At 44.3% G+C, this 15104-nt stretch overlaps 1 protein-coding gene across 3 annotated transcripts in view; it reads right to left on the bottom strand.

Moving 5' to 3' along the window:
• The window catches only part of MAD1L1 (mitotic arrest deficient 1 like 1), a 385605-nt gene that overhangs the window by 86709 nt on the left and 283792 nt on the right, over positions 1–15104 (bottom strand). For all 3 annotated transcript variants that reach the window (XM_052773151.1, XM_052773153.1, XM_052773154.1), the window contains one exon: positions 6400–6590. In XM_052773151.1, coding sequence (XP_052629111.1) covers positions 6400–6590 — 191 coding nt within the window. The remainder of the gene's footprint in view (positions 1–6399; positions 6591–15104) is intronic.

Genomic DNA, 15104 nt, shown 5'->3' with positions numbered 1-15104 from the left:
GCAAAGGGAAGGGAAACTGCAAAAGCAACTTGGTGGCCAACAGCTGACAATTATAAAGCAAACAGGGAATTGCAGAGGCATCTGACTCTCAGATGGCATCTGAGCCAACCTCACATTTCCTGCCCCAAAACAGGCCTGCTTTTTTGAAGTGATGGGTTATGCATCTGCCTCACAGTGTAACACATCACTCACTCCAACAGAGAAGATGCACCCATTAGCAAGACAAATCTCTGGCCTTTCAGAGAGCCTCACATGTACCATCCTCCCACTAGTCAGGAAAGACTCAGTCACTGGAATAATTCTCCAACATCATCAGCATTAATTGCCTGCATGGCTGGGTCTACCCTGGCAGACTCATAGGCACGGCAGGGAAGGGGAGCAAGTGGTGCCAACACGCTGGAAACGGGTATTGTGCCAGACCAACAGGTAACAGGGAAGTGTATTCCCCAGCCCAGAGCTGCTCTATGTTCCCCATCAGCACAGTCTATCCTCACAATAGTCTAGTGACATTGGCAGGAGCATCATCCACCTCGTAGAGATGGGAAACAGAGGCAGAGAAAGAGCATTAACTTTGCTCAGTTGGAACAAGGCTTCAGCCCAGGCTCCTGAAGTCTTAGAGCAGCATCTTTTTGCCCAGAAATTCTGCAGTAAAAAGAAAACCTTCTGTTAGATCTCTCCACTATCCTCAAGGTGACTGGTTTCATTTGAAAAAAAAAAAAAAAAAGAAAGAAAGGAAAAAACCCCTACCATGCCCTAGGGGATAGGCAGTTGTTTAGGGAAGCACATGCAGTAAGACAAAAACTTTGTTGGGAGGAAAAAAAGCATGAGAAAGCTGAATAAGATGAAGACAGTAGCAAGAATTAAGGTTAGGTCCTGACATGAAACAGGCTGCTACAATATCTGAAAGAAAATCACGTGTAGGAAGTCTAAATACAGGATTTGATGCTGTAACACCATAGATTGCTCAACAGCTCCTGTTTTAGAGCTGCTGATTAGTGCAACCCAGGATGGGTCCTTGCTGACCCTCCCAGGAATCCCAGGGAAATCATCAGGCAGGAAGGCATCACGCTCACACAGTGATGGCAGGCACTCCCGGAGCTGAGCAGAAATCAAGTCTCCAACAACCACATGGGCAAATTGAAAACAAAATATAAAAATAAAATAACTTGTAATTAATAAGAATGAGGAGTTAACAGAGGCCTACAATCTCTAATCAATCTCTTGGTGCCTGGCCTGCTCTACCGATGAGCCCCATTGTTATTTTTGATTGTGTGTGCAAGAGTGCGAGACGGCTGCTGGAAGAATAGCACTCCATCAAAATTGTGATTTCCTTCTCCCCTCGAGACTCATCAAGGGTGAGGAGGAGGAGAGGGGAGAAGAGAGATGCAAAAAGAAACAAACAGCTAGAACACGCTTCTCGGAGAAGGAAATAACTGAAACTGCGGGTATGCGAAGCATGCAGACTCAGATTCAGAGGTCCCAACAGTGCTGTCAGCTTCAAGACGGAAAAAGAGCACTCAGGCGAGTAAAAGTAATCCCCGTATTAACCATCCTGCTTATTCCGAGACGTACATCATTCACTGGTGTGCCCTGGCCAAACTGATGCTAAGGCTGTGCTGCAATCTCAGTGGACTGGACTCTCTCCGCACGTTTAACCACACGAGTTTTGTCTCCCCCGCTCATCCAGCAGTTTATCAGCGTCACTGTGTTTGAAAAATAGCCTCCAAGTTCCTTTTTACTCAATCCAGCCTCATTTCCCTCCTCAGGAAAAGAGAATTAAGCTATTACTTCTTGTGTGCATAGCTGCCCTATCATATTTTACACACCTTGTCAATATAAAGGCAACAGGACAGCAGGGTACACAAGCGATGGGGCAAGCGATGGAAGACTGGGAACTTAAAAGTGATGTCTGTCCTTCCACTGTACCCGTCTTCCATACAAAGCCTTTATCCTTTTCACCCCACTATGTTCTGCCTCTGCACCCACGGTGAACCACATCAGAAGCAAGTGTTCACTTTTCAGATTGCCTTGAAGTTTGACAGTGACAGTTCCCCTTATAGATCTGCAACTCTTTAGGTAACTCCTTAAAGAGGTGTGCATCAAAGACAGTGTGTGCGTACTGGCTGTTAATTTAACAGGTTGCAGAAAAGCTGTTGATTTTATTACCATATTACCAATCCAACAGGACACCAATAAAGGTTTTATTTTGCAACAAAAAGTGCCAGCCCAGCAGCTGGCAACATTCTCAAGCTATGTCAAGATGCTTCTGGTTTTGTTTGCTGTCTGGTATCTCGGGTATTCTCTTTCAAGGCATAAAGCCTACCAACTCGGGGATGCTCTTCAGTGAACTACCACTGGTGTTTGGGTATCCATTTGATAATTTTGACAGAAAGTTACAACATGGGTGAGACGTGGAAGCAGAGAGAATTCTGTACTCTGCAAGGCTGGGCTCCAAGGATATAGAAAGTATCTGTCTAAAGGCAGCCTTTTGGCCAGGACTATTTATGAGCTCAGACATATAACACTACTGTGATACTGGAAAAGAGTTTGTCTGTTTTAACTTCCTTACCAACCAGCATAGACCCAAATAACTTATACATGAATTACTGAGAAATCCGAGCACTCCCTTCTGAGAAAGTAGAGGAATCTGAAACCAGAAGGATTTCAAGCACTGCCAGATTTGATGTAGCTTTTACGCAGGATCAGATCAATTGCCTTTTCAGGCCAGGATCCTATCAAGAAAGTGACCAGCACCACATTCATGCCGCAACGGTGGAAATACTTTACCTGAAGCACAGTGAATAATTAAGCACAGATTGCTCTCTCCGAGCACTCTTCTTGCTCTCTCTTCTTCACTCAAGTCTTCATTCCCAAGTATTTCCAGAGGATGGAGTTAAATGTTGCCAGGTACAGCAGCAGCAAAACCATATGTAGACACAACCTCAAATATAAGCATGGGAATTTTCTTCCTAACCTCTGTAGTAAGAGGTTGCTTTTACACCCCAAAGCAGAGAGCTCTGCATGTCCCTACTTAAGGTAAATGTAAATATTTAATGTAAAACTAGGTATTATCATTTGTCCACAAAGATATCTTACCATTTTAGAAAATGTACTGAGCTCCTGCTCTCAGCAGTACCTTGAAGCCATAGGGTCTATAAAATAAAAGGATTCCCACTCTTTTAATTTTAAATTGATTGGCTTCAATTGCGTTGGCTGGGACTGTGTCTTTAGGCACACAAAAAGAAAAAGCCCATGATTTAATTTCTCTACACTGTTTGTTCATTTGTACAAGTGTCTCCAAATCATCTCCTCTTCAAATTTGACCAGTCTTTCTGTTTACCAAAAGACGTTCTTTGTCTGAAACAATTGTCATTGCCTTTCTAAAGACCTCATTTCCTTACTCTCATTCAGGATCTATCCTGAGACAAGGGTAAACAGCACAATGTACATGCGGCCAAGCAATGACATCCTGATTTGCCACCACTTAGTTCCAAGTTGGCTAAGCTGATTTTGAGGCTCCCCAGCAGTGTTTGTTTGTTTGAATAGATACCTTTAATAGATTGTTACAAAGGGAGTCAATGCAGTTCTTGGATATCTCATGGGTGGGCTGGCCCACACGCACCAGTCAAGCATTACGCAGAATGCGAAGTCTGTGTCATGGCCTAACGCATGTAATGTACCGCAACAGGAACAGAATATGAAACTGTCAAGTGCCCCAGTAACTATAATACATTACATCCCACAAAAAAGTCATCAGAAACTAAACTCCTGGTGAGGAATCTGTAACACCACTTTTCACAGCATTTAATTAAAAGAATAAAAAAGAGCAAACAAGTGAGAGCGAGCTGTGAAGTCTGAGATGCGCCTTGCTGCCTACTCATTCACATGCAGAGGATCTGGAAATCACTGGAACATCCTTCAAGTTGATGAGCTCATCTGTTGCATCGATAGAGATTGCCAATAAATACTGATATGCTTTCATTGGAATTCAGTGCTCATTTATAGATGCAGTCATTTATATTTGCAGCATGGCACTGTGATTAACCCTTTCACTGAAGCTGTAATTCCAATTAATGTGAATTGGCTGGACACATACAGCATGTAAATAATAAGCTCTACTACAGTCACAGCATACTTTGGTCAGGAAAACCAAGCACATCTTTCATCTTCATTTAGCTTTGAAGGGGTTACATTACAGTAGCTCCTATTGCATCCCTGCTATTGAAGCCTCACTGAAAATTAAATGCCACCAACAGTGCTACTGAAATATGCTCTAAAGTTTACAGGCAAACTACAGAAGCTTGTAAAGTGCCAGGGGACTTCTCTGGTTTAATTATATAGACCCTGTTCCATAAATTGCTTGAATAGAATAAATACAAATAGCATTCCCCGCTTTGTGACCTTTTTGGGTTAATGAAACGCACACAAACACCCACAGTCTGCTATGGCTCAGAAATTCCACAGCATAAACACACAAGCTCACTGGAAGCCGTCATCAGGATTCAAGCCTTGGTACACACATGACAACCAGCTGCCTGGACTAAGCAAGGAAATAATTTGTTGTTTATATTCTACTGCTATTCTAAGTTGCAGATGGTGGGAACTGCCTGTGATTTACTGAACAGGGAGAAAGAGTCTGAGATTTTGCTGTTTAGCCTCTATCTGAAGAGGTGTGTGAGGTAAGAGAGGCTGAGGAATTCCATGAATTAATAAGCAACCCACCCTTGGCTTTGGGAAACACGAGATCTGCTCCACCTGGCGACACTCACCTCCATCCTCCAGACATACTTGGGAATGTACGTCCAAGGCCACAAAGGCTTGAGTGAAGAAGAGAAAGCAAGAAGAGGGTTTAGGTAGAGGAATCTGTACTTAATTATTCACTCTCCTGCATGTAAATTATTCCTATTGCCATGACATGAAGGAGAATTTGATCCTTTGGAGACAACCTACTGAGATGCCAGCCAGTTCTTGTTCATGTGGCCAGTATGCAATTTCCTCATGTTTTCTTAACTTTCTCCAGGTGTGCCATCTCTCCTACAACACAGAAAGACCTGCTAGTTGTACTGTCTGGCCATGGCATCCAACATACATCTCCAGGAGTCTGCTGAAGTTTCATTTGCTAAACAGGTGTGAGCACAGGCCTCTGGAGGTATCAGAGCTAACAGCATTCCACCATCTCAACAGAGAACTGTTTTCAGGATTCAAGGACAGTACCTTAAAACCAACAGAGTTATTCTCCTCCCTGGACACTGAGCTTTCTTTTCTTGCTGCCATTTGTCTCGGTTAGTCCAGAAACCTCATAAGGCCAAGTAATACAACTGTTTTGGCAGTATTTTCCTACTTTTACTAAAGATCCTAGGGCTGTCTTATACTTACCCTCACTTGTTTAATTTGTTGGGTCTATTTTTTCGTTTGTTTTTTTTTTTTTTTCTGAGGCTCTAAAGTTGCAGAACAGGAAAATGTTTGTCCTGTTATGTAAAGAAACAATACTGCAGCAATCCACATGTGGCGCACAGCCATAGGTCTGCAGAAACAGAACTTCTCCAGTTCCTGCTTGTAGAGTTCCCTCCTGTACTGAAGGCCTCCAAAACCCTCATCCTTCTAATAAATGAGACTCACCCCAGGGGGATCAGTGGGAGGCAGGTATGATTTTAAGTCCCAGTTGTGTTTGCCACTGAGAAGGAGAAAGTTCTCCCACTGACCTGCAAACTTGGGCTGTTGACACCTGAACCAACGTAAAGATGGAACTTAACAGCTTGGTGACTTTAATGTCACACCTCAGTTCTCTAATGCATCAGCCCAACTGTGCTAGCTGGAAGGTAACGCAGAAGAAAAACAGCACCTATCAAGCTACAACCCAACCTCAGACCACCTAGCTAGACCAATAAAGGTATCAGACTGAGAGAAGACAGACTGTTATTGCTACTCATCTCTGCTGTTCACATAAATGGCACTTCACACACACAAGGGTGAGTTGCTGCTCAAAAGGGATTCCAATTTACATAAAGACAAGATGATGACACGCAGACAAGCTAGAGGATAGCAAAGATAGTAAGGATGAAACCTTGATGGTTACATAAGGTTTTATTGCCAGGGCATATATAACTGATAATATAAAAAGGTGAAGTGCAAGGCCAGATACCTTAGGTATTATGCATATATAGTCTCTTCTCTTCACTCCTGACTTTGATATCAAAGTGGGAGACCAGATGTCAAATCTTCTCAGGTAATTTTTTAAAAGAAGAAAGGATCTTTACCTCCCTCATAAGGAACACCCTGTCACATAGCAGGAGGGCAGTGATTTTCCAGTCTAATCACTGAGAAAGAGCAAATACATTCTGGCATGCTGAAAACCATGAACCCAAAGAAGCAGGTGCAGCAAGGGGCGCACAGACCTACCTTAAAAAGCAGGCAGTCCCCTTGGTGCTCAGCGTAAATGGAGGAAAGTCGATACTGGTTCTCAGTCGTGATGTCAATCTGGTACCCCGTTAGTGTGTAGCAAACCTTGCGGAACTCCTGGATCTTGGTCTGGAAAACTTCTTTCAGACGCTGGTTTTTTAGTTCTGCACTTTCCACTTGCTTCTTCAGCTCTGTGCAGGGGAAGAAAATGGGTACTTGTTATGTGTCATCAGCACAGAGCCCTTGCGCCGTATTTACAGTGCTAGCCAAACTAACTGAATTGAAAAGGTTAATTAAATTTTTAAAAAGTGAATTAAGCAGGCAGAGTAAAGAAAGCAAGCCAAATTCCTATCCTCCTGGCCCTGGCAGACCAAAAGACAATAAACTGGGGAATAAGGAAAACAGACATATCTTGGTGGGATGGATTTTCCTTTTGCTCAGCCAGACTTTTAACAATGTACTACAAAATTCAAAGCTATAGCATCCATTTCCCCACATGCACGCATCTTATTTTCTATATGGAACCCAAAAGAAGGGTGTTACACTACACGAAGCAAGAAAGTTGAAAAATGGTAAGAAATACACATCTGTATGGTTGCATCAGGAGGAAGCTGCCTCTAAGGGAAATCTCCAACATACTCTTGATTTGACTGTAAGTGCTTTGATCTCAAATTGACACGCTGCTTAGGAATCCCTCACGATTTGGGAAGGGGCTTTTATTGTGATAAAAAGCCCAAAGAGTACCACTGCCTCTTTGCGTTTGCTACCTTAACTGGACTAGTCCCTAGAAGAGAGGTCCTGTGAGACTGCCTGCCACTCACCCTCTATTTTATTGCTACAAAGGGAGCTGCCAGTACTGTGAATCCTTCAAGAGGATACACAACAATTACCATGAATCTTTCACCCAAGGTGCCTTCTGAGTAATTAAACCTCGATTTATCCCCCCATTAATTACAGAGATTGGCTTTACTTTAATATACACTTAGAGATGTCTCCCAAGTCAGCCTGTTTTATCAACACTGCAGCCCAGGGTTAGAAAAAAACCCTGACTCTTTCTAACAGCAAACAAATAGACTTCCTCACTCTGATACCTCTTTGTCATACTGAGGTTTAAGGCTTTGTCTGTGCTGTGATCAGAGACGTAATTGCAGCACATGTAGGCCATATGTCTTTATTTTAGCTAGTTCAGGATCCAGCAGTAGGATAGCAGAAACTTCAGTCTGAGGTGACTGCTTAAGTATGAAGGAAGGTTTTTGGCTGGGCTTATACAGCCCATGCTAAAGCTTTATTGTTTCCCAAGCAAGCTGGAAAAGTTTTTGCTTGAGTATTTGCCAAAAAGTGTTTCCACCAGCTTCCCAAGCGTAGTGCAGGCAGAATGTAGGATCGTAACCGCAAGGCCATGGACTTGCCTGTGATTCACCTCTGAGCAGCTGCAAGTGCACCAGGAGAACGTGAGTCTCCTCTTACCTTCTGTACTGCTTTAGTTAGGTGCTCCGGGTGGGACAAAAGGATAATACAATGTATTAAAGTGCCTTAAATGCCACTGAGGATGCACTTGCTCAGAAGTACCTTGGCCTTAATCCAATTCAGCTTAATCCCCAGGCAAGGACAGGAACTCTTTAATCGTTAAAGAGAACTACATGTCCCTTTACTTCTGTGCATTGCGTTTGTGTGGTGGGGTTTTGGTAGCACGGATGGGGGCTGCGGGGGTGGCTCCTGTGAGAAGCTGCCAGAAGCTCCCCCGGCTCCAAGCTGGACCAGGCTGAACCATCAGTGACGGCGGTAGCGCCTCTGGGAGAACAGATTTAAGAAGGGGAACCTGCAGCGAGTAGGGGGATTGGAATGGGAGAGGAACCCCTCTGCGGATACCGAGGTCAGTGAAGAAGGAGGGGAGGAGGAGGTGTGCCGGAGGAGGGGATGCCCCCGCAGCCCGTGGTCAGACGGCAGGCTGTCCCCCCCCAGCCCATGGCGGGGAGCGGGGGAGCAGATGCCCACCTGCAGCCCAGGGAGAGAGGAGCCCACGCCGGAGCAGGGGGATGTCCCCGAAGATGGCCGGGACTCCGTGGGAGAGCCCGTGCTGGAGCAGTCTGTGCCTGAAGGACTGCAGCCCATGGAAGGGGCCCACACTGGAGCAGTTTGTGAAGAACTGCAGCCCGTGGGAAGGACCCATGTTGGAGAAGTTCGTGAAGGACTGTCTCCCATGGGAGGGACCCCACACCATTGCAGGAGAAGAGTGAGGAGCCCTGCCCCTGAGGGGGAAGGAGCGGCAGAGACAACATGTGATGAACTGACCCCAACCCTCATTCTCCGTTCCCCTGCACTGCTGGGAGGGAGGAGGGAGAGAATTTGGGAGTAAAGTTAAGCCCGGGAAGAAGGGAGGGGTGGGGGGAAGGTGTTTTTAAGATTTGGTTTTATTTCTCATTATCCTACTCTGATTTGATTGGTAGCAAATTAAATTGATTTGGTTTTTTTTTTCCCCCAAAGTTGAGTCTGTTTTGCCTGTGACCATAACTGCTGAGTGATCCCTCCCGGTCCTTGTCTCGACCCACAAGCCTTTCATTATATTTTCTCCTCCCCATCCCAAGGACGAGGAGGAGTGAGCGAGCGGCCGTGTGGTGCTTTGTTGCCAGCTGGGCTTAAACCATGACTTTCCAAGTGAGAGCATCCACACAGGGAGAGTTAACGCTGGCCAACTCCTTACCTTCAGTTAATTCAGCTCCACCTTCCTGAGCAGCTTATGGCAATGATGTACAAGCAACATATTTCCTTTACTGCAGATCTCCCCCCAGCTGTATCTTGCTCTATCAAGGGGAGCAAGCCACTCTTGGGGAACATCACCAGTTTGTTCATTAAAACACTGCTATAGAGGGAACGCCCCCAGTTTCTGGGGGATGTAAGGTAAGTAGAGTATCCAAACTCTGCTTACAAGCCCAAAGGGTTGTGGCTTACACACTGCCCCTTCTCATGAGGTTGAAAAGGCTGTGCCTTTCCTGACCAGCCACCTTCCCATTCATATCAAACTCATCACTGCGTGATTAACTGAACCCTTCCTTGGATCGTTACAACTTTTTCCCCATCATCTCAGCTGGGTCTGGTCTTTGATTAATCAAGTAATCAGCCTCTGAAATCAGGAGGTTAATTGGCAGCTCTGACCTCAATATTCTCACAGTCTTCATTCGGCTATGCAACTGTTAAGTACAAAATCCTATATATGAAAGTAAAAACTCAGTGACCACATTGCAGTGGTAAATAACATTTCGCCACTGTCGGAGACAGCACTGCCTTTAATATATCGCACATGTCCAACAGCGATATTTTTTTTCCTAATAAATGCAGCCTAGCCTTGGAAAAGTAAATCTGCCTTTTCCTACCGCATCTTGGAGGCTGCCTTTCCTGACTTTTATAACTTTGGAGGTGGATGGCACCCTAATTCATGAACTCCTTGAACAGCTTTTGTTATTCATGAAGAGTTAGCGCCTTTTGCACTGTTTTGTCTCTCAGACTTGGTACTGCTAATGGCCATCATGAGCATCCTCCCACCCATTGGGTTGCAGACTTATCACCCACCCAAGAGCACTGGCCTAGTTACACTACAACCCTATGAATCTAGAACAGCAACTAAGTGATGGCAACTGCTTTCCTCCACTACCCTCAGGGTGAAAAAGGAAAAACTCTGACTACAATCAGTCTTTTATGCAAGAAATCCTGAGTTTTTCAATTTAACTGAAGGACCAGCAAGCCTTCACTCCTGACAGTGTGCCCTCACCTCCTCCCCGCCGTTCCTCCTGGCCCTCTTTCCAGTGCCTGCGGCAGTTTTGGTGTATTACTGCGTCAGCCCTCCTGGCTGAAGGAATTCATCTGCATGAAAAAACCTTATCTCCTTGTTAGAGATGCCTTGTGTCAGCCACTGGCACAAGGTGCTGAACTTGGTAACTGCTAATGTAGATGCAGCCAAATGTGCCAGCACCAGCCAGGGACGGGATAAAGCCTTGTCATCCCCTCCATGGCTCCATTAGCAATTCCCCAACAGTGTTTCTTTAGCTTGGGGATGGGGCAGAAAAAAACAAGCAGGCACAGGGACATGATAGGAATGCTTAAATTTGCAACTGCCCCCAGTGAAAGGTCTATTGAACCCTGACTGTAAAACAGAGATTGCTCTTCCTTTACGCCCAATTAAATTGCAGTCCTCAATAGGTCAGCTATAGCAACTGCTGATGCCCGCCTCCTGCAGTATTCATCCCGTGGAAACAATTCAGCTAGGGGGTATTCCCAGATTAACTCAGGACAGCATTCAGGACTGTGACTGCTCCCTGGCTTTCCGTTGAAGGCTCTGCCGACACAACCAAGAAGCCACATTGTGAGGAGGATTCACAGAAGAATAACTTGATAGGAAAGTAACCTGAGACTTGAGAAACATAGGAGTGGGATCCCACTGCTGAAACAAAGCCATTTGAGACGCACTAGGATATTTTTCACAACTTCCCACCACAATTCTGCAGGAAAGAGATTTCCTACAGGTTCTGTGTCATACCAGCCAGCCCCAGGCCAACATCTCAGATACTTTGGGGTGTCTAAAATGGCACAGGATGCCTATTTTTAGGCACTGGGTACCTATGTAGCCTCTCTACATCATGGCTCTGACTGCATACGGCCCTGGCACTGCAGATTCTCTGCACCCAGAGAACAGCACAAGCAGCATATGCACTGACTTGGGGACAGTAATTAATCTTTCTAATATTTCCCCCACCAAGTGAAGATGTTAAGCTAAGAGGCATTGTTTGCTCTGCGTCTGAATTCAAAGATGTGACGGCGCTAATTCTTAAGCCTCACCTAATACCACTAATTCCCGCCAAATTTCTAGCACAGTCAGGAGAAACTGATTTAAAAGTCATCATTTGCACAGAGTGCAATTCAGCGTATTTCAGAGCAATGTTTAAGGCACAGCCGTAGAGGCCACTGAACAGAGGGAAATCCTTTCAGGATGGGTCGAGGTGCATTAACAGAGCAGGTTTCTGATGACAACATTACTGTTTCTATCCGTTTTATCTGCCACCTACAGAACATCGAACGTCTTGATCCTTTAAGATCTTTCACAACATTTGGAGAATTAGGTTTAATTATAATTTTAAAAGACAGTGTTTGAAAACTAGAATCCCTGTATTTAGAGTACCTGTTTGAGTTCCTGTGTTTGACTCTGTTACACTTGCACAAAACAGGCGAGAGAAGTTGCAGGTGTGCTCTGCAGAAGCCATGGATGGGAAAGTCACACCATAAACATCCTTCATCCCAGAGAAGGGACACCAAAGCATCCCTCACTGAAGCGTTAATGAAACAAATAAGAACTGAGAAAATAAGCGTGAGATTCGGCAGGCTATGCCTTGGTCAGGGATAATGACTGGCTGTTTACTTTGCCTGGAAAAAAAAAAAAAAAAAAAAAAGGAGGAGAACAGAAAGAGCAGGAAAATACACGGAAATCATACTGCCCCATCTCCTTTGTATTCAGGCCAAGAGTATGTACAAAAAGTTGCCCATCCTGAAGAGTTTGATGGGGAAAAAAAATCCTCACTGAAAAAAATCATTAATCTGTTACAAAATTAATATTGCCAAATGATTAACTTCCCCCTAATGATGCTGTTTCTTGAAACACCTTGTATTTTCACACACTTATGTTGACTTTAATGAATAATTCAAACTATTTTTGATAAATAAATAAAATATGAGTTAGGCTTTTTTGGTCTCATATCGAAAATGTCACTGCTTTTTATTCCATTGCTTTTACACTCCTCACATCTGAAAATGTTCACAGCTGCCTGGAAATACCACAGCTTCGGCTCTTGCTCTGAGTTCAGCTAGGTCAATCAATAGCAATAGCAGTCTCTAAACCAAAGAAAACCAAATCCACACTTAACCTTTTCCCCAGGGAAAGAGGAGGAAACAATGTGGCTCTCAGCATGCCAAAAGTGGCATGAAATTAAACGTATCACTAGTCTTTTCCAGGAAAACACAAATTTGTTCTGCCCATCCTCAAAGATGCCACAAGCCATGTAGTTGCATTAATTCAGCTGAGATCCTAGCTAATGTATCTCTCTCTCAGAAAGGCCTGAAGTCCTTTCTAACTCTCCATTAAAGGTTACTTTCCCTTAGTAACATGTTTGGGGGTCACTCACTCCAACACACACAGGATAAAGTATTTACACATGAATTCCCATCCCTGCTGACCCTGCCAGAATGCCTCAGGCAGATGCCACCCAACATTGCTATGGAGGATACTGTATTTTTACCAACCCTGCTCTATTTAAACAACAGGCTGCTTAGATTTTGTTTTCAGCCTACAGAAGGGATGCCAGTACCAATTTGTTCACATAAGGTCCATAATGGGAAGAGGAAACACTATTTTCTCAATTCCAAAAAGCAAGGCCGCAATTACCCTTATTCTCTCCCACCTACGCAAGCTGCTTCTCTCCATTTCCATAATGCTGTACCTGCCATGCAATGTCACCCATCAATCACTCCCACGTGTACCCCCAAACTGTTATTTAATTACACTCTCCTATCGCAGGTCTGTCCTTCCCATCCAACTCTCTGCAACTCTAACACTGCCCTTCCGCACCTGAAATCCTTCCAGTCATTCCCCTGTTCAAACCCCAAGCTGAAATCTTCTCTTCCAGCTCTAGTTTATGAGGAACAGTGTCTGAAAAGAGTTCTGTGATATTCTGTGAAGGACATAATATAAAAATAAAATGTATCGTATTAAATAAAGGCTAATAGAAGAAGAGCAGAGCATTTTCTGATGTAGGCAAGTTTATGACCATTGCTTTTGAGAAATAAAATTCGCTTTGCTAGATTTTATAGGTGTGTTTTATGCCCTGGGGGAGTGGGACCACGCAACCCAACCAGCCCAGCAGCCCCATACCACCCTTACTCGACCTTATCGTCTGGCAGACTCAAACTGCTTTTTGCAAAACTTGCAATTTGTGACATTATAACCATGAATTATAACTTTTCTTGAAGGTAAAAACAGTTTTATATTCAACAGACTGCACTGGCTGTTTAATTTTAAACCTAAGTGGTATTTATTTGATCAGTCAACATTGGTTTATTTTTAAACCGTGTATGTACCATATGGTTCAGTGCACCTCCCAGCCCCCTCCTCCAGCCACCAGCTTGCCCTTCCAGCAGCTCAGGGAAGAGTTTTCAAAGGCAGCACATTACAAGTAAAGGTCTCCACCACCATGGTCGGCTATAGCTCTTGCACTGCCCAAGAACTCTCCACCAAGAAAATTTCCCGTATGTTTCTCTTCACTGAAGATGGTTGTCTGAAGCCCCCATTTCAGAAAACCCATGTGTCTTTACAAGGGTACCATTTTTTGGAAAGAAGTCCATAATTAACCTTTATCCTCAGATAACCTGCAAGAAGTGGCAGAGGACACCAGAAAGCTAGGGTGAAAGAAGCAGGACCTTGAGGACCAGAGAAAAGCAGCTATGGAAGAGGATGAACCTTCTCTTGTAGTACCTACACACACATATAATAGGGATTAGGATTAAGTAAAGGGTTCGGTTCTTTTCTTCTTCTGATAACGCTGAGATTACAACGCAAGGTTGCAAATCTCACAAGCACACTTGAAGTTGGCCTATGGACAGGATTCAGCCCTGGCAGATGAACCACACCAAGCAAAAAGCTCCCTCAGGAGATCCCAGCGTGGGCACCGCTTGGAGCTTTCTCTGCCCTTCTCCTTGTTGCCAAAGCTGTTTCAGAGTGGGGGAAAGCAGGAAACTAGTGGGCTTTTAGAAGCCCAGCTCAGCTCCTCAGCCACCCCCACAGCGTGTCCATGTTGTTCTCGGTGAAGGCAGTGCAGTGTTGTGCAAAGAGACCCTGGGTAGCTTTAAAAATCATTGGCTTAAATGATGCGAACAGCCTGCTTGCAGCAATACAGAACTCAGTGGGGATGGCAACGCTCCCCCCAGACACAGGATAAATTAACCTCAGGAGAGCTATTTATTGCCCAAGGTGGACTTCACCAATTAGTATGATATGGCACAAACCATTGGGAAGCTAGGATTGTCACACTGGTCATAAATTGTGAACAAACCAGGAAGACATCTCCCTCCACCCCCCAAAGGATGATTACAGTCTTATAGCCACACTTCCCTTCCATATGGCAATTACAGACCAACAGCACTTCCCAGAACAAAGTGATGTCAGCCAGAGCCAGAGCTAGTCATTAACTTCAGATGCAAAAAATAGCTTCACCTTAAAAATACAAAGATACTGTGTCACTTAACTTTACAGGAAAGTAGTTACTTTCTGCTTCTAGAACAAGCCAGCAAATATCAGGCATAAGTCTTCCAGTCTACCTGTTTTCCAGGTAATCTATTTTGGAGTTATTAAAAAAAAAAGTCACTGGGACTTTTCATGGGCTGTAGTTCAGGGAAGTCTAGTAGCAAGAACAGGGGCATAACTTGTATTGCTTGTCAGAGGAAGGAGAATCACTTCTCCACCAGGCTGTTTCTAAGAAAAAGAGTGGTTTTGAAACTGCTCAAGTGTCTATTGTAAGAATTAATCCTAGGGACTATAATTAACATATATAATACGCATTGTTAATTACACGGAGTGGTCTGCAGAAGCATCTAATAGACGAATTTGTCCCCTGTCTGATCACCTCCCCTGCACTCTGCCCATTATTTTGTTTCCACTGGCACATCAC

Source organism: Harpia harpyja, chromosome 21 (assembly GCF_026419915.1).
Source record: "Harpia harpyja isolate bHarHar1 chromosome 21, bHarHar1 primary haplotype, whole genome shotgun sequence".
NCBI lineage: Eukaryota > Metazoa > Chordata > Aves > Accipitriformes > Accipitridae > Harpia > Harpia harpyja.
This window is presented reverse-complemented; position numbering and strand designations above follow the sequence as displayed.